This window comes from Talpa occidentalis, unplaced genomic scaffold (assembly GCF_014898055.3).
Source record: "Talpa occidentalis isolate TD23 unplaced genomic scaffold, MPIMG_talOcc4v2.1 talOcc4.5, whole genome shotgun sequence".
Lineage (NCBI taxonomy): Eukaryota > Metazoa > Chordata > Mammalia > Eulipotyphla > Talpidae > Talpa > Talpa occidentalis.
In genome coordinates, this window is record NW_023604861.1 from 43,659,824 (window position 1) to 43,684,626 (window position 24,803).

Genomic DNA, 24,803 nt, shown 5'->3' on the forward strand with positions numbered 1-24,803 from the left:
CTACTATAGCACTGTTTTATATCCATCTCAGTTAGGCAAGTGTTTAATAAATGACTACCCTGGATAAAGCAATGGCATATGGGACAGGTTAAGATCAGTGATTTACCATCCTCCTATCTGCTATAAATAATTTGAGTAAAGTTAAAATGTTAGAGTGAAGTACAATGTTTGTAGATCATATAACTGGTATAATGTCATCTATTTTGCTAGACTGCTATGGGCTTACATGAGATAGCATGTAAGGAAAATGCTCCATAAAGGTAACAACTAAATCTAAAGGTCTATGAAAACAATTTCCCAGTTCAAGAGTTGAAAGATGAGGTTGCTTATTATTTTTGCACAAATTAAATTCTAAAATGTTGGTTTGTGATGAAGTATTTAGGATATTATCTTCAAATTCACAATCACTAGTTAATATTAGTTGATCAACACCACTTGATTTACCGTTTTCTACTTTTTGCCGTCTGCTTTTTTATGAGATAACTGTTCACCTACTAAGAAGCAAAGAATGTCACTAAAATAAATCCATTTTGGTATATATTAGCAGCTGTTATAAAAGATTTATCAAGATGATAAACTGGAGTGATAGGAAAGTTGTGGAAATGGATAGCGTTGATATTTACTAAACATTGTGAATACACAACATTGTTAATGGCACTGAACATTTAAAAATGATTGAAATGTTAAATATTTTCATATATATTTTATCACAATTAAAAGAGTGAGTGATCAAAAGTACTGAGATAGACCTTTGATTCACCAGTTGTTCAGCTGGTATGTGTGGCACCCCTGTCCTTCGTTCTCGAACACTGTAACTGGAATATACAGAATATATAGAATATATTGTACAGACCTGAGAATGAGTGCAAAGAAGTACCTGAGTATTCCCAACACCACTATTAATTCTAAAAACCCTTTATAATAGTTAATGGCCATTTTTTATGCTGAAATAATTACATGTGCCAAATTCAGCTCAGACTGATTAAGAACTTTAGTACAAAGGCTGGCCTGCCAGTTTGAAAAGTGTAAAGCGAATTTTATGAGATCAGAATTCTCATTCCAGATCTGTCTCTCCCAACCCTAGGGCAACTATATGGCTCACCCTTCTACTTTGAAGTTTTTCTCTGCTACAAGACTGCGGTTACCCACACCTTTTTCTAAAGGTGGATTCCCACTATCTACAATCAGTTCCTGGGAAAATCAGGATATAAGCCAGAAAGTAAAATTCCTTTCTTCCTTTGAACTGAAAAAACTTATTGCCCCCTAGGCCGGGTTAATATCTGTGACTGTTCAAATATGAGGTTCCGTCTCTGGAGGGTGGTGACAGGGTTGAAGCAGAACGTCTAAGATTCCTCAGCTGGACAGAAGTTGAGCCAGCAAGTAACCCCACATACATGCTCTGTTTACAAATTAGTTTATATTTTAATGTCATCGTTAGATTTAATAATTCCATTTACAATTACAAAAACATTTTGCCTTTTGAAGCTCAATGTCTTCCTTAAACAAACACACCCACACATTAAACATGAACACACCCTCTTAAAAATCAGTGCATTTACAAAAGGGAGATCTTAGCCTTGCGAATGCAGGTGCTGTCTTCCATTTCTTTCTTCTAAAAAGCTCTCAGCAATTACAGAGCCTATGTTGAGTAAATATCCCAACAAATCAAAGATTAGGGATTCTATTTACTTACCTATTATTCTTGGTTGCCATTTACCTCTATTATTGAAACTATGTTGTAATCCTAGAGTCACTAAATCCTAACTCTGCTTGCATGACATCCTTTCCTCATTTATTCCTGTTACGCTATGCAAGAAAAGGAGGTTTACGCCAATGAGTGTGTTGTAAAGTACTAAAACTTGCTCTGTATTTCCACTGAACAAATCTTATTTTTCTATAAAGCCAGTTTATCTCTATGGAAATTGTTAACCTTATCAATTTGAACTATCATAAGCAAACTTTCAGATTTGTTCCCATGATGTCTTGCTCTGAGAACACAGCAATATCTTCTATGAGCATCTATATTCATGACAGGCCAATTCAGTTACCAAAACTTGTAACAGAGAAAGAGGGAAAATACAGTAGAAGACGCATGCAACTATTTTCAAAGAAAGTGCTTCCTGGTATAATTTGAAGAAATTTAAGAGATTACCAGTCCACTTAAACAAGTTGGAGAGCCTGGACCTGACTACTAGTTCTTTCATTTGCTATTGTATGACCTCGGGCAATAAGTTACTTCAATACCCCTTGACTGTTCAGAAAATCAAATCAGGTAATAAATGCAATGTGCTTAGCACAGTTCCTGGCACATCAAAAACAAATGTTTTCAGCAGTAATTATTACTATCCTCATTATTGTTCCTATTGATACTACTATAATTCTCTCCTGTCCATTAAGTAGAAATTCATCTTAACTTCTGGTTAATACCCAATATGACATACTCTCAGGAAAATCAGTATACAAGGTTATGGCAGCATTTTAATAAAATACCTAAAGTGAAAAAAGCATGCACATAAAAATGAAGACAAATAGTCCAGCCACTGTGGAAAACTGTGTGGAGGTTCCTCAGGACACTAAAATGGATCTAACATATGACCCAGTGACTCCACTCCTAGGACTCTACCCAAAGGACAAAAAACAAAAATAAAAACAAAAAACCCCCACAAATTTGAAAGGAAACCTGCACTCCTATGTTAATTGCAGCTGCCCCAAAGTATCAAATGGATCAAAAAGATGTAGTATATTTACACAATGGAGTATTACTCACTGATCAAAAAAGACAAACTCATGCCATTTGCTGCAACATGGATGGAGCTGGAGGGGATCATGATAGCCTAAATAAGTCAGAAGGAAAATGATAAATATCAGATGGTCTCACTTATATGCAGAATATAGGGAAGCCAAACAAAAGGTCAAGAAAAGTTAAAACTAGTGAGCTGCTCATAGATCTGAGGCATACAGCAAGAGGAGGAGGGAGTTAAAATAGGGGAGGGAAGAACACAAGAGAATATGGTGATGGTTCACGAGTGATATGGTGGTAGGAGAACTATGGAGGCCTCAGCAAAGTAAGAAAAAAGTAATTAAGAAAAAGAGGGAAAAAATTTAAAAAGAAGACAAAAATGAATGCAGTATTAAAATTCCAGTCTTGTGAGTAGATGATTTAAGATTGTAGGAATTTTTTAAAGCTCAGTTTTGTTTAAATTGCTTGAAGGTAAATTGAAAGTGGAATTTAGCCTTCCTCCTGACCCTACAGCTTAATCTAACTAAACATATCTTTAGTACTGTAGGAGATTAGGAAACTAAACGTGTGTTACTTGATGTACCTACCTTACGTGATGGGATAGAAAAAGAGCTTGCTTGCTAATGTCATTCAAATATTTGAGATGTGCAAACTCTAACATTAATGAGAGCCTATTTTATAAAAACACCTAATGTAAAAGTGAACTAGTAAGTAAAAAAAAATAGGTTTAGGTATGATGATTCCTTAATCTAGTATCATTATTAATATTATAGACAAAAAGAAAGTTTCTTTTAGAGATAACTGAAAAGACTCAAATAAACAGTACAAGTTGCTCCATAAATGATTTTCCAGGAAATGATGCAGTTAAATCAAACAAAATTTTCCTGTCTCTACACTCTGGCAATATTTCAAGCAAGAGTTGGTTAACAAGTATCAGTTTCAATTCTTCAACTAAAGTCTCCTCTAAATCTCTACTATTACACTATTGCTATTTTGCCTTTCATTAGTACACCTTCTAAAAGTAAATTCACCAGTGTATCCCCAGCATCAGTCCTGCATGAGGTAGCTCCTAAATTCCTCAGCTCTTAAAAGCTCAGTGCCTCCGGGTCCCGAGTAAGAATCCACATCAAGAACTTGGGGAAAATGACATCTGCTTTTCTAACCTGTTTTTAGCCACTGCCAACAGCATATATTTGTAACCACATGTTAAGAACATCCATAAGAACCATTTTAAAAGAACATTTTGTGATATTTCCATTAAGCAATCAAAAGAGCTGAAAGAATATTATGTACATTCCTTTTGAAGGTAGTATATAAATTAACATAATGTAAAAATGGGATTGTTGATATATTTCTTAGAATGAGTCAACTGCCAGATATTTACTTAGGGGGGAAAAAAAACCCTCTAACACTGAACAGTAATGAAACAGGGCTCAAAAGTGCCAAAGAGTTCTAAACAATGCTAATGGGACAGTGCCAAGGCGGGGAACAGGTTAGTGGGTTCTCACCCAGTCTTGCAATTTTCACTCAGGCTCAGCGTCCAACAACAGGGTTTATTGAACAAACAGGAGATTGGGGAAAGGAGTGTTTTTGATGCTACAAGTGGACAACTATTTCACCCCAGATAGTGTCTGCAGTGTCCAGAAGTCCCAAACAAAGGCCATTTGTGGAAGTGACACTATAGTAACCCACAGCAGCTTTCTGAAGGCTGGGCCAACTACCGAACAAGACAGCGACAGACTCAACAGCACCAGGAGGTGGTGCCGAAGAACGAGAGGCTGTGGTCAGCCCTTTGAGACACTGGGCTGAGCGTCTTGCAGGAGATGTCAGAGACAGGGCTGCAAGCAGGAATAGGAGAGGTGTGGAGGTCTAGAGGTCTATGAAGTCTATGAAGGTTTGGGGAATCCCACAGAGGTGGACTGCTTGATGCATCTCTCTTTTCAGAAGCTCAGGGCAAAATCCTCCTTCAAAGATTGGCCTGATGAATGTTTCCTCTTGGAAGGCTGGCTGTTGACTGCTTCAAACAACAAGCCCTCCTTCTGTCTTCCGAGGCTGCCTGCAGACTGACTGACACTGGCTCTTGCTCTGCTTTTTACTCCATTCATAACCCCCACCTTAAAAGCCTGATTGAACCATTTTTAATTCTAAGCATCTGATTGGACTGTTTAGAACCAATCAGTTCATTTTGCATTTCTCAATCCAAATAATTAACTAATGATGGGGGCTAGAACCTGACAGGTCCACTTAACTTGTACCTGATAGGTCCATTTTGCTTGTATCTGATTTATTCATTCTTGAATCCAAAAGCCAAATTCGAAAGGGGACAAGCCCAGTCCAGCCTGCACTCAGGTCAGGGCAGGTTGGTGGGCCTTCTGGCTCCAGGGAACCAGAGTCAGGGCAGGGTGGGGAGGGAGAATGCCTCTACCCCAAAAAAGTCATCTTGCCCTGTGGCCTTTGGGAGCTGCGGGGATCCAGTAACAACACCTCAAATGAAGTCAAACTCCAGAGACATGACTTCAGACCACTATACAAATAGAGGAGGGCTCTACCACATTTTCACAGCAAGTAGAAAACAAGTTTACTATAATTCTGAGAAAACTATCAAAATGAACGATACCTACAAAAAGTTAACAAAAAGTTTATCAAAAGTCTATAGCTGCGAGGGTTCTGGTGTGCAGAGTATCACATGAGCTTTGAAAACATGGTTTGGGTAAATCCTGACTCTGCCATTTAGTAGCCTTGCAACATTGAGGAGGTTACTGGACTTCTCAAGGCCTTACTTTCTAATACAAACAGATAATACCACTTACCAAATTCACCTTAGGGGAATTAAAGATTCTATTTATGTCCACATCTAGCACTCTCTGCAAGTCATTGTGCCTTGGCCTTTTCTGCACAGCAAACCTCTACATTAAACCTGTTTAATGTAGATTTGTCTGAAATCATTCAAGTAGGAACTTTTGTTGTCCAAGGTTTAGTAAGAGGGCCTCTACTCTAAGCACCAACCAACATGCAGTGAACAACCTTTTTTCTAAGAGGTCCCTTACCTATTCCTTCATCCAATTGGTTTACAGAGGTCATTCACCCTGTGGGAAGCGCAAAGGCAATATACTAAAATAAGAGGTGCCTGAAATATGTATAATACAACACACAGCTGATAGTTTAACAGTTAAAACTATTCCATTTTAAAAGATACTTTTCCAGAGACTTTTCATCATCTGTGCTAGCAAAACTGATGTTGGTTGAATTTAGTTATTGGAATATTGAGAGGAAAATAGGAAAAATAAAATCCAAGAATAGTAGAGGCTTCTGAGTTAAGGCAAGCAGAAGAAAAGATCTACTGTTTTCTGGTAAAAGCTGATTTCTGTTATTGGTTTAAAGAGATCAATAGACCATGTGGTTTCTACTGCCCTACATTGTAAAAAGTAAATAAAATGCTCATCAGTTTCTAGTGTGACAGTGCACAGTTACCTGCCTGACATGTTGAAAAAAATACCATAACCTACAGACATTACCTATTTCCAGTGTTCTAAAGTCAACTTACTTGAAAATTTAAAAGTTTGCAGTTTCTATGAGTGCATTTCATTTATAACACCCATGTATTTTTTCCTCGTTTAGCTATATCTTTGTACTACTGACCTTATATTTTAGCTTTAGTTCTTTGCACCTTGAGTTTTTATTAATCTATTTTGTTCAAAGTTTGATCTTTGTTTTTTGTTTATAAGCAAAGAACATCTGAGTAGCTATTCAAAGGGCAGGTGCCCCCTTGATAGTTACAGATTGCTACCTGTATCTAGGTGAATAAAAACCTGCCACTTTTCTTATAGTCACTTCTTCATAGCATAGGAAATATTACTATTTAATATTCAAGTTTATTTTACTATTTAAATATTCACTCATTTAACAGAATTATTGATTTCCTATGCACTCAGCCTTATAACAAATGCTGTCAGTGCAGCAAGGAATAGAAAGTTTTCCCTTCCCTCATAGAGTTTATGCTTAATTGGACTACAAGAGGGAAATAAAGATGATACATATTTACAAACGTTTGAGCAATATATCGAAATCATCTGTGTGATTTATTTCCAAAGCAGTTTTGCTTGGCATGCTAATAGTTTTAAATCATTTTGTCTTTCAATATTTTATATACCACAAAAGGTTTCCTCATAAGTCATTTACAAAAGTAAAATAGACTCTGGGTGGGCACTCTAAGCCATGTGCATGCATTTTGAATGAGAGCTAGTATTTATTTACACTGAGCCTTCACAAATCCATGTTGGCTAAAGCAGGCAGAACCTGTCATGTGTTAATGCTTATCTTTGCCTTGAAACTCTCACTTAAAATCAAAGAGACATATTTAAAAAATAAATTCAGCTTATTCAAATTTATCAAAGTCTGTGTGCATTTACTATTCTCATACAGTTTTGGGTCACCAACTTAGTTACACAATGGCAATATTTAGGGGTTAGCCAGATGCACGATTAAACGCTGACTGCATGTTTTAAAACTAAAGTAGTAACTATCACTAATTTTTAGTGCTCTAAAACAAATCAAAAGGCCTTTTCTGTTTAAGGTGCCATGTACACATTTGACAATAGGGAAAATCAATCAAGCTAGTGTTGAACAATGACAGTTTATGTAGCTTTCTTACTTTAAAAGTCAGCTGTACTTCTGCTGACAGATGGGACTTACTTTTCCTTGATAGCTGTCATGTTTGTATATACAAATAACACCAGCAGTAAAATCCTGTTAGTCACATTTGACCTATTAGTTTAGTAATCAGGTTATTTAAAAAAAAAAAAGCATCCATGTTCATTATCTAAACTATTCTGGGTAAATTTTAATAATTGTGTTATCCTGTCAATTAAAGCTGTCTGAAACTGGAATGAATTTGCCTTGTGACAAAGTTGGTTTCCTATCATTAGAACTGTGGAAGGGTTTCCTAGAGCAAATTTAGCACAAGACCCCTTCAGTAATTCAGGAATTGAATCCCCTAGATTGCTAAGCTTCTTAAGCTGAATTCTACAAGATGATTGCATTATTTTAGGGCAATGGGCCTAGTTCTTGCTTTTATGTTTCTATCATACACCTTTTCATAGATCACACTCAGTAGTCAAGCACTACGTCCCTTGCTTAATCAATGGGTTCCCATGGCTCGCAACCTCTACAAAAGCCTGACTACCTCTATCAGAGAAAGCAGGGAACTTGGAAATTGTCCTTGACATCCCTCTCACTTCCATGTCAAATAAATTCCAAGACCTACTGTACTTACTTCATAAATATTTCTTATATCAGAAAACTTCTTTTCATTCCGCCTGCCTTGTCTCTTGGACCCACCCTCCTTTTTCACCAGGATCACTGCCAGCAATAAGGGGCCTATTTAAAACAACCCTTCCTATGTCCCTGTCCTCAGCAGTCAGTAGCTGTTACAAGCAATAAAGCCAATCTTGTCACTACCTGTCTTAAAAAGACTGTTAACACTTTGTCATGGTTCTCCAAAAGTGGAAAATCTTTTACAGTTTCTACAATGCTGTCACGATCTAATGCCTACTTACCACTCCACTCTTATTCTGTGCTACAAAAACCCTCCTCCTCCAATATATCTGTGTGACTCTATGTGCTCTCCTCATAGGAAATGACAGTGGTACTTGGAATGTTGGAATGGCTGCTGGGAAGTAGGGAAATGTGATGGAATGGAATGGAAATAAATGGCATTAAATGCAATGGTTGATAGTGCCACCACTAAAAATCTTATCAAAGAAACTTAATTGTTTTCACACATATAATTTGAAGATAGTTTTATATTTACTGAAAAATGGAACAATATTGCATAGAATTCCCATATACTCCATATTTAATCAGTTTCCTCTATTATCAGTACCTTACTTTCATGGCCCACGTGTCACAACAAATTAACCAATATTGCTACAGTATTATAAACTAAAGTCACATTTTATTCAGACCTCCTTTGCTTTTATCTTTATTGTTTTTCTATTCCAGGGTCCCATGCAGTATAACACATCATGCATAGCTGACTCGTCTCCGTAGGGCCCTCAAACTTGACAGTTTCTCAGATTCCCTTGTTTTTGATGACCTTGACAGGACTGTTCGGGTATGTTAATTACTATGTCCCTCAGTGTGAGTTTGTCTGATAGTTTCCTCATGATTAGTCTGAGGTTAAGGGTTTGGGCAGGAAGACTATAGAGGTGAAGTGCCTTTCATATCACATTTTATCAAAGGTACACAGTATCAACATGCCTTATCACTGTTAATGGTAACCTTAAACAAATGGCTGAGTTAGGGTTTGTCAGTTTCTCTACTGTAAAGTTATTCTAATTTCCCCCTTTCCATACCGTAGTTTTGGAAGGAAGTCTCTGCAAAGCCCATTCTACAGGGTCACAGAGTTATGATCCACTCCTTTGAGGGAGAATTATCTATATAACTTATTTAAAGATCTTTCGCACGAGAGATTCGTGTATTCTCCCTATTTACTTATTTATTCATTCAATTATTCATTCATTCTTACTCTTTATTTATATATTTATTTATTGATATCAGCAAGGATATACCGATGGATATATATTTTATACTTGTATAAGTGACATTACTGCCTAATTTTGTTTTGAACTGTTGTAGCTTAGCCATTTGGGACTCTTTTAGTGGATCTTTTGTTCCTTTTGACTTGCATGCCCATCATAGTGGGTTTTCTGAGCACTAGCTTCAGGCTTATACTATATACTCAGATCTAGAATCAACCATTACTCCAAGGAGCCCAGGTTCCTTTAATGGGGAAGGGTATGAAACCAAGATCTGGTTGCCGAGTGTGCTTATTGCTACTAGGATTCATAAGGTTATTAAAGAAAAAAACAGTCATTATTATAGATTGTTTGAATTAATCCTCTTGGGGTATAGAGATGACCTTTTAGAATATAAACCACATTCTCTGGTTAGGTACCTTAACAAAAATAATATGTAGTAAGTTAGAAAAGATGACATAGGATAATTATGACAAAAATGAAATGTGTTTTGAAAACCAGAAAAGTCTGCAAAAATGTAAGGTATTATGATTTTAATCAGCTTAAGGTAAAGCCCTGTGGGTTTCTAGATGTTGGTTCCATGAGTCAGTGTGGCAATACAGAAAAAAACAAACTTAAGGGAGTTTCACTGTCAGCTGACTCATGTATTTCTTTAGTCTTATCTGATGTATAGTCTTTTAGAAAACTCTGTCAAGTTATTGCTTTGTATCTTTACTTGCATCCTGCTTTTGGCCAGAAAGACATAAAAATAAAACTAAGAATTTCTTTTCTGGAAAGGAGCACAGAAATAAAATTGTTTCATATTTGAAATAAACTCCAGGAATGCTAAAATCTTGGACTTTAATCTTTCTTTTTTCCCCACAAAATTCTTTGTGTAAAGGATGAAAGATGAGAGCACAAGGAATGCTATAAACACAGGCAGAAACATGAAACTTCACTGGGCATCACGCTTATTTGACTGTGGTAAGACTCTTTTATCAGAACCACCATGACTAAAAATGATTATAAACGAAGTTCATAGCTTTGCCACAAAAGTCTAAAGGAGCGAATATGAAAAAGAGAAAACTTTTTTTCTTATAAGTAAAGGTAAAGGAACTCATACGACTAAGGAAAAAATTAATTGCGGATCGATCAGTCGATGTCAGGCTGACCTCACCATGTCAATGGGAATAGTTAGGCCGTGACATTTAAAAAAAACACAACAGCCTTTGAGGATTATTAAGGCATCAAGGCTCATGTCACTGGCATCCCCCACCTTCTAAAGATTAGCTTAATTACAAATCAGCATTTAAAGATCAATTGAGGAAGCATGGGAGTCAGAAAGAGAACCATCACATGCTAAATTTTGTTATGAATGAAAAAAAGGAGCTATATGAATTATGTTATAGTGAATTAAATGAGGTGCATAGCAGAAATCACTTGCTAGATGGATATTTTTCAATCTGTCAGATTCCCCCCCGCCAACGGTTATTTAAAGATAAATAAAACCTTAACCTGAAAACAAGGCCACTTACCCACAAATTTTAGATAACATAAAAAATAAGACTTAGGGCCTCCCCGGTGGCACAGCGGTTGAGCGCTGGGTTGCGAAGCTGCCCGCGGCCTCTGCGGCGCCGGTTCGATCCCCGGCTGCTCCCCGGCCACTGGAGGAGGGTCCCACATGGCGCGCAGACCTGTCCTGCCGCCCGCTGCTCCCCTCAGCAGTGTACTTCGGTCCTTCTGCCTGTTCTGCTCCCCGCTCTGGTGAATTCTCTCACCCTCCCGCGCTTCTGACTGTACCCAGTGCATGTATAAACAAACAAACAAACAAACAAATAAAAAAAAATATATATAAAAAAAAAAAATAAGACTTAGTAGTCTACAGAGGAAGACAGTAACCTTGCATGAGTCATTCAATTGTCATTCACAAACTGCTGAAGTAATAGCTTCTATCCCTAATGGCCATAATTCCATTTTTCTATTTTCTATAATAAGAAACAATTCTACTTCCTAGTGGGTATAATACTTCCATGCTACTCACAAATCTTACTGATACTTAGCTTTCTAGAAAATCATACCTTTTCTGAAATGATAGCAATGAAAACTGAACTTTGGATCATCTTGACCATAGCACACTTAAAAAATATTCTAGCATTTACTTTCTTGAAGTGGCAAAATGAATGAAAATAACATATCACCATGTTTTATCTTAAGCAGAAACTTTCAATTCTCCTATTACTCAGAGATGTGATACCTATTATAAACCATAAAACATTGTGGGGATATGGAATGAACAACAGAAAAAATTTTTAACATTGACAATTGAATACAAAGAGTTCAAAGTAACCCCAGAATTCTTGGTGATTAAGAGAGTTGGCTTCAGTAAGGTATTGTGTTACTATGTTTAGTGGGGAATCAAGTAATAGTATATTATGTTTACACATATATCTTTATATATGCTATGAATGTGTTTAAAATAAGGTAAGCATATAATTTCAATCCATAATGCGATGGCTTTTTTATTGCATTTGTTATATGGATTATAATTCTCTCTCTCTCACACACACACAAATACACACACAAACACACACACAAACATACTCTGAAGAGAAGAACTGAAAAGGGAGTTAAGGAGAAAATTAGATAGAAATGATTTGAAGTCAAATCACTTTTTGTCACAACTAGGGAGTAACTTTCTCATCTACGTTACAAATAGTAAGAAGCAGAGGCAGAGCTAGTAGGGGAGCAAATAAAACTCTACTGAGCACGTTTCTTCTCTCTGAAGGAAATATATTGTCCTTTTCAAATTATGTTTAGAGTGTCAAGAGGAAAAAAATACTCTTTAAGAAATGGTTTTGTGGGGTTCAAGGCAATATGATAAAGTATGAGTCCCTCAACTCCCTCCTGCCATGGGCACACTAAATATATGTCTATATATGAAACAACTCCCTCTGAAAAAAGGACTAATAGCTAAAGAGCTCCTCCACAACACAGACTAACGGGTCACACTGAGATGGGTAGGAAAGGTGAGAGGTCAGCTCACCAAACCCTTCTCTCAAGTGGTGACACACAGTAGGGAGAATCCTACAAGTCCTGAGCATCTCTCCAAGTTACGAGGGGTTTGTGGCCTTCTTGCCAACCCCCCACACCCCCCACAACACACACCTCCATGTTGGGACGTGCACCAGAGAGATGAGTCCTTAAAACATATGGCTTTGAACATTAATGGGCCCAGGGGAACCAAGAGGTACTGAGGAACTGAGAACTCATTGTTATTTTTTCAAGTAATGCATATGACTTCTTTAAAAGACCTGCACACACTAGAAACCAGTGCAGGGTGAAAAGCACCAGGACAGTGAGAGAGGAGATTCATTTACTGATCTGGGGCAAGTGCCATGGGGGCAAAGGTCAGTTAGCTTCCTCTTTGGGAACAGAGAAGCTAGCAGGTACCAATTTCCTATACTTTCTCTCTACCTTGCTGGTGAGGGTGGGCATGCAAGGGTTTAGCATACAAGGGGTACACATTGGAAATTCACACAGAGCAGTAAAAAAGAAAAATAAAGCTTATGGAACATCAGGGAATAATATACAAATTATTAGACTTTCAGAAGGGGGGGTGGGTCAGAACACCTATTTGAAGAAATAATGGCTGAAAATTTCCCTAACCTGGGGAAGGAACTAGATATCCAGGTCCAAGAAGCAAGAGAATTCCAAATAGGATGAATTACAGAGATACATATCAAAACACATTATAATTGAACTATTAAAAGTCACAGATAGGGAATCTTAAGATCAGCAAGAGAAAAACAACTTTTTATGCAGTTTTCATCAGAAACAGCAGAAGAGAGTGAAATGAAAGAGCTCAAAGAAAAAACAGCCAATCAAAATATTTTACCCAGATTATTACTCAGAACTGAAGGAGAGATAGTTTTCCAGACAAACAAAAACTAAAGGAGTTAAACATCACTAGACAGCCTAAAAGAAATGTTAAAGGGACTTAATTTCTTCAAAAAAAAAAAAAAAAAGCACTAACGAGTAAAAGGAAAACATACGAAAGAAATTTTTACTTTATAGTAAAGGTAGTAGAATAAAATTTAGAATGCTAGTGTGAAGATTAAATGAAATATGTAATAAATTAACTACAATAATTAGTTACTAGAATAAATTAGAATGGAAAAATATCAAAAGCATAAAATGTTGGGGTGGGAGAAGTGAAAAGGTAGAGTTTTAGAATGTATTTAAACTTAAGTTAAAATCAAATATAAAATTAAAATAGAATGTGATATAGACTCTTATATGTGTACCTTATGAACTACAAAACAAAAGCCTATACTAGATACCTTAAAAGATAGTGAAAAAGGAATCTAAACATAACACTACAGATAGTTATAAAACTATAAAAGAGAAAGCAACAGAAAGGAACTATAAGAACAACCAGATAACAATAAAAAGGCAAAAAGTATTTATGATTCAATGATAATCTTAAATGTGAATGGACTAAATTTTCAATCACAATATATGAGTGAATGTATCAAAAAAAGAAAAAAAGACTCCTCTATATGTTGCCTACAAGAGATTCTATTTAGATATAAGGACATACAAACTGAAAATGAATGGTTAGAAGAGATATTTCTTGCAAATGCAAAAAAAAAATCCAGTATAGCCATAACTGTATTAGACAAAATAGAGTTAAAGACAGTAATAAGAGACATTACATAATGATATAGAGATAAATGACAGGAATACATTAGTAGTAAGGGACTTTAATATGCATTTATATCAATGGACATATCATCTATACAGAAATTAACAAAGAAAGACAGACCTTAAATGACATACCAGAGCAGCTAGTGGATATTTTCTATTAGAGCAATTAATAGCTATATAGAGAACATTCCATTCAAAAAGGGCAGGATATACATTCTTCTCAAGTCTATATGGAATATTCCTAAGGGTAAAAAAAAAAACCTGAAAATTTTTCCCTAAGTTTAGGTACAAGTCAAGGATGCTACTTTCACCACTATACTTCAAAATAGTATTGGAAGTTCTGACAACAGCAATTAGGCAAAAAGTAAAGAAATTAAAGGTCTCAAAATTAGAAAGGGGGAAGTAAACTGTCACTCTGCAGATGGCATGATATTTACATAAATAAATCCCTAAACTGTTAGAACTAATAAACCAATGATCCAACAATTATAGCCTTGGGTTTTTATCATAAGTAAAGGAAACACTAATTCAAAAATAGATATGCACCCCTCTGCATTATTTGAAACAGCCAAGAGATGGAAATTACCTAAGTATTCAGAAATATACTGGAATGGATAAAAATGATGTGATACACACACACACACACACACACACACACAATGATACTGCACAGTTGTCAAAAAGAATGAAATCATATCATATGCATTTAAGCAAAATGGTTGGACCTTGAGGGTATTATGCTAAGTGAAATCAATCAGACAGAGAAAGGCAAATAGTGTATGATTTCACCACATCTAAAAGGCAAAACAAATAACACAAAACTGATAGATACGGAGAACAAAATGATGTTTGCGAGAGGAGAGGGTGGAATGGAAGGAGGACAAAAAGGATGAAAGATATCAAGAGTGCAAAATCTTTCATTATAAAACAAGTCATGGATTATAATATACAGCATGGGGCCAAAGGCAATAATATTGCATTTCCAATTTAAGAAATTACTAAGAAAACATGAGTAACAGACTTATTGCAATGTGATCAATTTGTATTATACACAAATGTCTAATCATTACATTGTATAACTGGAATTAAAATAAAGTGGCTTGCCAATTACACTTCAATTAGAAAAAAAGAAAAATTTCTGTTGCTGCAACTTGAATTTTTTTTTTAAGATTTATTTATTTATTTGCTATTTATTTATTTATTTTATTTTATTTTTACAAGCACTGGGTACAGTCAGAAGCACGGGAGGGTGAGAGAATTCACCAGAGCCAGAGCAGGGAGCAGAGCAGGCAGAAGGACCGAAGCACACTGCTGAGGGGAGCAGCGGGCGGCAGGAGAGGTCGGCGCACCATGTGGGACCCTCCTCCCGTGGCCTGGGAGCAGCCGGGAATCGAACCGGCTGCAGAGGCTGCGGGCAGCTTCGCAACCCAGCACTCAACCACTGTGCCACCGGGGAGGCCCTGCAACTTGAATTTTTAATGTGAGGGTCCCTCAATGTAGAGAATTAAAAGTTAACACAGATATATGACTGCCTAGCAGTAGCCTTTAGCTGATGAATATAGAGCAAACAAAAGGGAGAAAAGAAAGTGAAGAGATGCTATATTCTCTTGGACTTTCAATTGACAGAGATGTGGGTATAAGAAGGTACATCTGTTGGCAGAGACTAGAAAATACCAAGGGACTCGGCTAATGACAACTCACTCTAAAAATGATATGTAATCTAAAATGCACCTGTATAGTATTTGTTATTAAAGTATCAAAAAAAGGTATTTGCTTTCTTTGAATATGTTTCAATGCATAGATATTTGAATGTAAGGAACAGTCAGGAATTAATTTGAAATATGTCTTAAATAAGGATATTAATAAAGTCCTTTGGTCAGGAAAGTATACAGTTTGAAATTAAATATTCTATTTCATTACCTTTTGCTACCTAATATGTAATTCTTTAAATTTATCTAAATAAAAAATATAAAGTACCTATAAAATTATATTTTCATAAAAAATAGCATTTTCAAAAAAGCAATTGGATTGTTCATGCCTTTATATCACAACACTCAGTAATTTTACCACTCCTAAGGATATGCCAATATTAAGGCTATAAGCTATTATCTAAGACATTCCCCCTGTTTGGGGGTACACATTAACTGCATATAAGAATATGAGAAGCCATTGCTGGTCTTGTCTTACAAATCCAACCCTATAAAGTGACAATAGGCATAGCTTCTTTACATGTCTCCCATTTATCCTTGACATGTAAGAAATCATGTGAATTAATGAGATCTGACAGAACATTAAGAAAAATATTAAAGTTAAAAAGCAGAACTATTCTATTGTTGGTATTAACTGGAATCTAAATACTTTAATATCTCTGGTTTGAACCAGTCTTGTTTTTCTCTCATGAGTGTGTGAAGTTTGGAATAGAAAATATTAAGTTTCTCAACACAAAAATGTTTAAAGGACAGAATTTTTAGAGAAATATTTTACAACATTCTTGGAAGCAGAGTAGAAAAATACATCAGCCAAAAGATAAACAATGAAAAGGATTTAATTTTGTTTCTTTTGATAGAACCAACCACATGTAAGCTAATATTTGTGCAGACAGTATTTAGACTCTGGTCTCAAATAGGATAAACTAAGCACAACTCCTGGGAGAATATATCTAATAGAAAATTGAAATGAGAAAGTTAACCTAAAGCATCTCTTTCACGCTCAACCCATAGTGCACTGTTTACACAGCAGTACACGCTACCAGCTAAAAAAGCACAATTTAAACTCTGACTTCTTTATTATCAATATTACAGTTAACTTTCACTTCTCTCCCCAATGATCCCTAACAAGGGGATCCTGTTCCAGAACTATGTATACAGCACAGAAGCTGAAGAGCTTGATCTCTTGCCGAAAGTCATAGTTTCAAATTCTGACTCTTCTACTCACCATCTGGTAAAATAGGCAGGGGACCTGACTTGTTTCATCATCTGTAAAATGGGGGTAATGATAATTCCTATCTTTAGGGTTACAAGAAGATTAATCAGTAACATGATTCCCAATAGGCCACTAGGCACTATTGGGAAACCGAGGCTTATCAGCAAGGCTTCTTCATCTGGAAAGCACAGCTCTAAAGCAGAATCTATTGATAAGAGACAGAATTGTTACTGGCAAAGAACAGCTGTGCTGTGCTACAGAAACTGTAGGATTTCTGGGGTGGCAAATTTTGCTTGTTTATAAATTGACTGGGACATCAGACACTTGGGGCCTGGATGAACACATTCCTGGTAAAGCTGATGGAGTGCAGAAGTGGGATTTTTGTGTAGCTTTCTTTCACTGTTTCAGCACTTATAATAAGGCTTGGTACCTAGCTTTTTTTCAACAAATATATGCTTAATAAATGAATGGCCAAAGGAAAGGCTCTGGAGCTCTGCTATAAAGGGAACTAGGCATTTGATGGACTAGATTTAGGCAAGAAAATACCTGCATCAGATCATTACTATTAGGGCCCATTCAATTACCACACTAAAAACAGTACTTTACTAATATTGGAATTTACTTCCTAAAAGCAGTATTTAATACATGGAAGAATCAACTGCAGATACAACCAGAGATATGCTATGATTACCCAATAGCATTCACACCTACCCTGAAATTTATTAAAAATCATGATGGTAACTTACATTACAATTAAATTTTCAGTGAAGACACTTAAATTTTAAAATTTCAAAAAAAAAAAAAAAAACAAATTTTAAACAAAAAAAAGCAAATTTTAAAATTTCCAAAAAAAAAAAGAAAACAAGCATTGTGAAACCTCAAAGAGAAGAGTTAATTAGGTTCTCATTTTTTAATGGGTAAAAATTCAACCTGATGTCTTGGAATTTCTATCAATTATATAGTTAAGATTTCAGAGAAGTTAAGGAATAAGAAATAAATTAGTCCTTTTGGTTGAAGAAATGCATTGTGACTTATCAAATCTAAAGGCAAATTTTCTGAGAATTTGTGGCAAATTTAACAATTTCCTGTTTAGAATGTTAGTAACATTTTGCAAGTGAAAAGCCTGAAATCTGGCACCTAAATAAATCATAGTAACTAAAATTAATTTATTTGGGATTCAATAAAATAGAAATGAAAGTCAGAATAGAATACAATTAAAATTAATTTCTTCATGGGATACAATGAAATAAATGCTCAGAACAAAGTACCCAACTGAAGCATCATCTCTTTTAAAAACATGTGAAATATGAAACCATTTTCTCATAGATGATGCAAGAAGAACTTGAAGTGCTAACACTAAAACATATAATCCATAAAACCTTAAAAGGGAAGGGGGTGAGAATCACAGAAAAGTTACCAATGCTGACTTTGGTTTACCTTGAACCATGAGCATGGGCTCTTTGCCCCCGCCATGAGCCAGCATTTCCCGGCGATAGCGCTCCCCGGCAGTCCTGCGGAGAAAGGCAACATTACAGGGAACTGCGCAAGGCCTCCTCAGTCCCATTCACACTTGTCTTGAGTCATTCATTCACTATTTGTTTGTTTGTTTTTTATTTAAATGAAGTACCTTGTTATACATCCCTGCTAAGTTTGACAGCATAGGATTTCTCCCCTCCATGGGTGGTTGCCCATAGCTCTCCAAAACACCCCTAGTCCTCTATCATAGTTCATGATGGCACACCGATGTCATATCCAGAAAAGTTAACCACCATGAGATGATTCAAGCCTTTTTCATTTTAATTCTGAAAATCTAACTCCAATTTTTAAATTATTCTAATGAATAAAACCAGGTGTGATATATATACTGTAAAAGGATATTTTTAGCTTTCTGTTTCATAGCAAGCAATCACTCTTCATAGAAAGAACGATTTAGTTCATCTGTTATAGAATAAGTGAAAGATTATTACCTATTTATCATTTTTAGGATTACAATTAATCCTTAAACGACGCAGGTTTGAACTACTTGTTAGAACTTCTCATAAAAAGATGATGTATATTTACGGTATCCATAAATACAGAACAGTACTGTAAGTGTATTTTCTTTCCTTTGAGTCATTCATTCATTCATTCATTTAAACTTTCTTTTCACTAGCTTACTTGTGAGAATATGGTGTACAATATATACAATGTACAAAATATGTGTATGTTATCAGCAAGGCTTCGAATCAATAGCAGGCTATGTTTTCAAATCGGATCTGGACTGCACAGAGGAGCCCCTAGCCCTCATGTTCAAGAGTCAACTGTGTTTTAAAGTGGCATTTAAAATTATTTATGTTGTTTCTTACTTTCATAAAAGAATTTGTGATTTGTGACACCTAACAGAATGAGAAAAATAATAGTCTGAAATAGAGTGAAGGAAAAAAGTCAGCAGAAGGTCAATTATAACAAGAGATCTTGGCCAAGGATCATTCAAATACGAAAGAACCAATGAAATGAACCGAGGGAGGTGGTGGTGAAGGCAAAGGGGGGAACATCTCGTTTCCATCTTCTGATACTCTTTGTCAGCTGGATTCTATAAGGAACTGTCTGTAATACATGAAGGTAGATTTTGAGGAATTTTTATATAGAAATTCTCCAAAGCAAAGGCACCTGGAGACAAACTATTCAGTGCTACTCTTTTGTATTTTATGGAAAATGCAATTTCTTTAATGCAAAAGGCTACACGCTATGATGACAAAGAAATTATGATGTTTTCATCCCACTATTTCTGGAGCATCTTTACATATGGACAATTTGGGGGAACAGTATCCAATTTAGATTTTTTGATCACTTTACAGTATCAAAAATATGTTGATATCAAACTCTAATCTTGGCTTCATCCTGAATTGATCACTGAGACAAAGCATGCGATGAAGCAGGAAACATGGATAGAGACTGGGCTTTCCTGGGGGACAGGGCAGCTGAGAGGTTCAATCTCTGGCCTGAGACTCTGCATCCCCTCCAAACCAGAGTAGCTCCCCTCCTCCTCAAAGGCTCCAGAACTTAGCTTTCCTCAAGTCTACACTGCCTGGCTTCAAGATATAGGCTTACACCCTGGTGATTTTTCAGAAGTAGAATTAAAAAAGATCTTTTGACAAAGGTTAGAAATTTTCTAGTCCAGTGAGCATTTTTACTAGCTTACTTTTACATGTCTATAAAAGTATGGCAACTGCGTGTCTAGGCAGGAATGCACACATAAACAAGATAAAAATACCTGGAAATATGTGTATTTAATAGTATGTGGTTTTCTAGTAAAGTGCAGTTCCTTTAAACAGAATGATATTTTACCTCCCTTATAGAAATCTCCAGAAAAGAATTGTAATCCCCCAAACTGATTTATTGTAGTCAATTTTAGCTTTAGATTTGTTAAAGATAATAAAATCTGAAATGCAGACCAAATGTCTATAGTGAGCAAAGGGCAGAAGTTAAAATAAATAGCATGTGGGCACCAGGTTGTAAAACACCGAAAAATTCTATTACATCAGATTCAGGTTCAAAAGATTTTGGACTGAGTGTGATTATTAACTGTTGAGAAAAATCCAAACCTGTATTAAATTATATGAAAGGACGAGGGGGTGTGGAGGAGACAGGGAGAAGGAACTAGGAATTAACAGACCAAAATTATAATCTTGGTCCAGTTTGTGACTTGTGAAGCCTTGAACAAATCAGGTATCCTCTTCTGAGCCTCAGTTTCCTCTTATAAAAAAGTGCCTCTTCCACCAAGGCTGCTGTGAATGTAAATCACATGCTATATGGAAACTCTAAGGCATTCTGAACACCTAAAATGCCATTAATCTAACAACATATGAAGGAGGTGAAGACAAAAGTCATCAGCCATGACAGCCTGAGAAGTCTCTGGAGATTTAGTTTTTCGGTGAGGAGATAAAATAGTTTAATGACTATCAGATAGGTTATAATTAATGGTTTGCTTTCAAATAGAGCTCCTTTTAAAGAATCACAAAAATAGAACTTGACTTCCCCTGGGAAGGGAGGCTGTTGAAAAGGGAGGCTGTGAGGGGCATCTGAAAGATGTGCCATCAGGGAATAATAGGATCTTTGCTGAGATCCTGCCAAATAGGGCTGCCTATCCCAGGCCCCATTCCCTCCTCCCCAGTCTCCCACCACTAAGGCCTCTTCACTGTGCGAAGGCGAGGAGGGTGTGGGGTGGGCATCACATGTCCCTAATGAAATTTACTGCCAAATTTCCTCATGGAATCATGAAAAACTCACCACATTCACTAACTAAGCTGATGAAACATGCTCAGAGAGTCACAACACACACATTTTTGTACAGCCTTCCACAGAGAAATCTGCAGTTTGTGTTACCTGAACCACTGACTATCTTGATGATAGAAATGTTGGGCAAGTCTGCTTAGGAGGGCACCTAAGAAGCAGGGCAATAGAAAGCAATGTCAGGAAGGAGTTCTGCAGCTCCCAACATGTTCAGTGGCAGTGAGTAGTCCCTGAGAAGGAGAGCTGTGGAAGAATGGTGAGTGGAACAGCACTCACTTCTTCAGACTGCCAGTATCTTCCACTGGAAGAAAATGTTCCAAAGGCAGGCAGAGTAAGAACATTCTGGAACAAACTGGATGTTAATGCTGAGAAAGTTTCCAATGGTACTGCTCCCAATGAAGAACAGTACCAAGTTCTTGGTTGGGCAAGAGGGATGAAATAAAGTGTTCTCCTCAATTGCTTGTGGTGAAAATAAGGAAGCATGGCAGAGGCAGCAGGAAGCACTGAGAGCAACAAATACTGACAAGAGAAGAAATATGGAAAGAAAGCAACTCGGGCCCTTTTTATGCACAAGCATAGAGCCCTCACACAAAGGTGCCACACGATCACCAGGATGTAGGAGTACTAATGTTATACTCGGGATAGAGCGAGGTGAACGCTCATGGCATATCCTGTCTCTGGAAGGAGAAGTGAGGCTCACATGAGAAAGGCTTGAGAGTAACCTAGGCTCTAAGCCAAGAATGTCTCATGCATCTTCAGTTTCCTGTAAGCTTTGGGCTGTGTTCTGCAACTGAGGTTCTCAGAACCTGACTTCCTATGTAGTGAGGTGGGGGACTACTGACATTGTATAAGAGGACATTTTATAAATGATCCCCCCATCCTATTACCTGTTAAAAGGATCCTTAACAAAGCATTCTTTCCAAACCATGGATGCTACTGCCCTGGACATCAAGTAAGAGTAATATTTGGCACCGTAACCCACAAGGTGGCTAAATCGCAGCTGCCAGGCCTGTCAAAACAGAAAAACAGCAAAGAAAATAATTATGGCTCCACATATTCAGATATTATGCATGTGAACACAATGAAAGCATATAAAGAAGTCTGCACTGCTTCAATTCAAGTATCACCCAAGAGGTTGTCACCTATGACATTAGTATCTTTTACATTTTATACACTACGATAGGTGGAAATGTATCCCCTCAAAATTTATATGAAGCCCCTTAGCACTTCAGAATGTAACTGTATATAGAGTTAGTGCCTTTAAAAGGTGATTAAGTTACAAGGAGGCTGCTAGGTGGGTAGTAATTCAATAGGAGTGGTGTCCTGATAAGGAGAGACACCAAGGATGTGCATGCACAGAGCAGAGACCATGTGAGGACACAGCCAGAAGATGGTGGGCTGTGAGCCAAAAAGAAGACTTGAAGGAACTAACATTTACTGTTTGGTCCAAGTTCATCACCACTGGGATTCATTTCTGTGATAGGAATGTGGTGGGACAGCCCAGACATGGTGGCAGGAGTGATGATAATAGAGCAGGTTGGTCTCTCACATCTATTATGGCCTGCCTGAATGTCTGGCCACTGGTATTGGAAGAGGGGATTTTGGGCCTGGCACTTAGCACATTCATTTTTTCTGAGGACCATGATGTAGTTCTTGTAAGAAAGGCCACATGAGTTTCCATGGAAGAATATTCTTCCAGTGGAAAATTCTTTGCCTATGAACAAAGTTCTTTCTCTGGACCTAAAAGCTGAAAACATTGACATTCTGATAGTTAGGAGGTGGGTTATTCAAATGCAAACCACAGTACATCAATGGCAACACTGCTACAACAAAAGTTAGAATATAGAAAAACTATCCCCAATCGATAAATTTAAAAGTTTTACTTTTCTAAAACAAATCTGACATAATATACCAACTTTTAAAGTGCACTTTATCTGACATTAAATTCTGAAAATAAAAACTGAAGTCTAACTTTTTTAAATTAAAATAATCATACTCTAAAAAGTCTTAATTCCCTAGAAAATAAAGTCTAAATTATAATTCTCATCATAATCTCTATACCAGATAAGCAAATTCTACCTAATTTACTGTGAAGTAAATATTTTAAAAAATACATGACTCCTTTATGCCAGCATTGTGGTAAATTCTGAGCACTTCTCCAAGTGTACTATTCACAATGGTGATTTTATATATTTTTTCAACTTACCATTTATTGCTCACACACTGTAGGCAACTCACAAAGCTTAGCAACATCTAACTTGACCTTTAAGGATTGCAAAAAAATACCAACTGTATAGAAACAAATGCATTGGAATATGTAGAAGAAACAGTAATATGAGCCACAAAAGGTGACAATGGAGGACTTGGATGGATGCTGCAGCAGAAGTATACAGAAGGGTGAAACATGATTCACCTGAATTCTCTGACCTCACCTAACCCGTAGTCCCCATGCCTTCAGCTATGCTTTTTATCTCTGCCACAGTTTCTGTTTTGCCACATCATACTTACAGTTCTTTCAATTCAACTGCCTTTAGTTTATGTATATTTCTGCCCCCTATTGAACTTTTCTGGGGAGCATTTCATCAAAGCTACTTCAAAAGCAAGAAAAGTCCAATTGATCCAATGAGTTTTACTCACAGAAATGTATGCCAAGGAAATAGGAATGCTTTCAAAACTTAAGTTACGTAAGTGTTATTTATACTGGCATAAAAATGTTAAATGTGGGCCTCCCTGATGGCACAGGGGTTAAAGTCTCAGCACTATCATGCTATCACCAGTCACTGTGGCCTGAGTTCAATCCCCAGCCAGGGAGCTAACCCACATGGCGCAGCAGACCTCTCCGTTCTCACCTGCTGCTCCCCTTAACAGTGTTTTTCAGATATCTGCCTGTTCTGCTCCCCACTCTGTTGCTGGTGAACCCTTTCAACCCCCATACCTCTGGCCTACACCCCAGTTTTTGTATGCATTAGTAAATAAAAAATGTCAAATGTAACTGCTTAACAATTGGGAATTATTGAATAAATTAAAATACATCTATTAGAAGAAATTAATAAGCCATTAATATTTCAAGGAATATTTAATAAGATAAAATGTTTATCTGACATGTATTTTTATATCACAGACACTTAAACAAAATACCCTATTCATTCAGTAGACACGACCTGCTTTATGAGTGTACACTTAAATGCAACTGAAAAATACTATAATTGTAATTTCAGAACTTCAGAATTTGAATAGGTGCCAGTGTTTTCTTTTTGTCATAGGGGGAAAGAAAATTCCTTTGAAAATCATTTGAAACTTAGACAAAAATTTCACAGCTATACTCTTGGAATCACTCTATTGGGATCATCTGAAGACTATGATGAACCTTCATGATCCAGATAATACCTGGGAGGGTCAATTCAACTTTTCAGAGAAGACATTCCAGCCCATGTGATCTTATCAACCAGGAGCATGCTGGTGGCATCACAGCACAGGAGTGAAGAAGCTCTTTCTTTACACAATAGTTATCCCATATGACTGCTTCTGCTGCACCATCAGCTCACCTGTGCTCATATTCACACCCACAAGTTGACCTGATTCTGAGTGTTCCACCTGAAGGTCAAAACCAGAGTTCTAAGCAAGAACCTTGGTAATAATGGACAATG

At 36.7% G+C, this 24,803-nt stretch overlaps 1 protein-coding gene across 2 annotated transcripts in view; it reads right to left on the minus strand.

The window, feature by feature from the left end:
- MIPEP (mitochondrial intermediate peptidase) overlaps positions 1–24,803 on the minus strand; it is a 144,371-nt gene that overhangs the window by 10,481 nt on the left and 109,087 nt on the right. The window contains exons 17-18 of one of the 2 annotated variants that reach the window (XM_037527029.2): positions 22,044–22,165; positions 18,322–18,395 (exon numbers count right to left, since the gene is read on the minus strand). In XM_037527029.2, the coding sequence (XP_037382926.1) occupies positions 18,322–18,395; positions 22,044–22,165 (196 nt within the window). Of the gene's footprint in view, positions 1–18,311; positions 18,396–22,043; positions 22,166–24,803 lie in introns of both variants that reach the window. The other variant, XM_037527031.2, reaches the window with a different exon arrangement.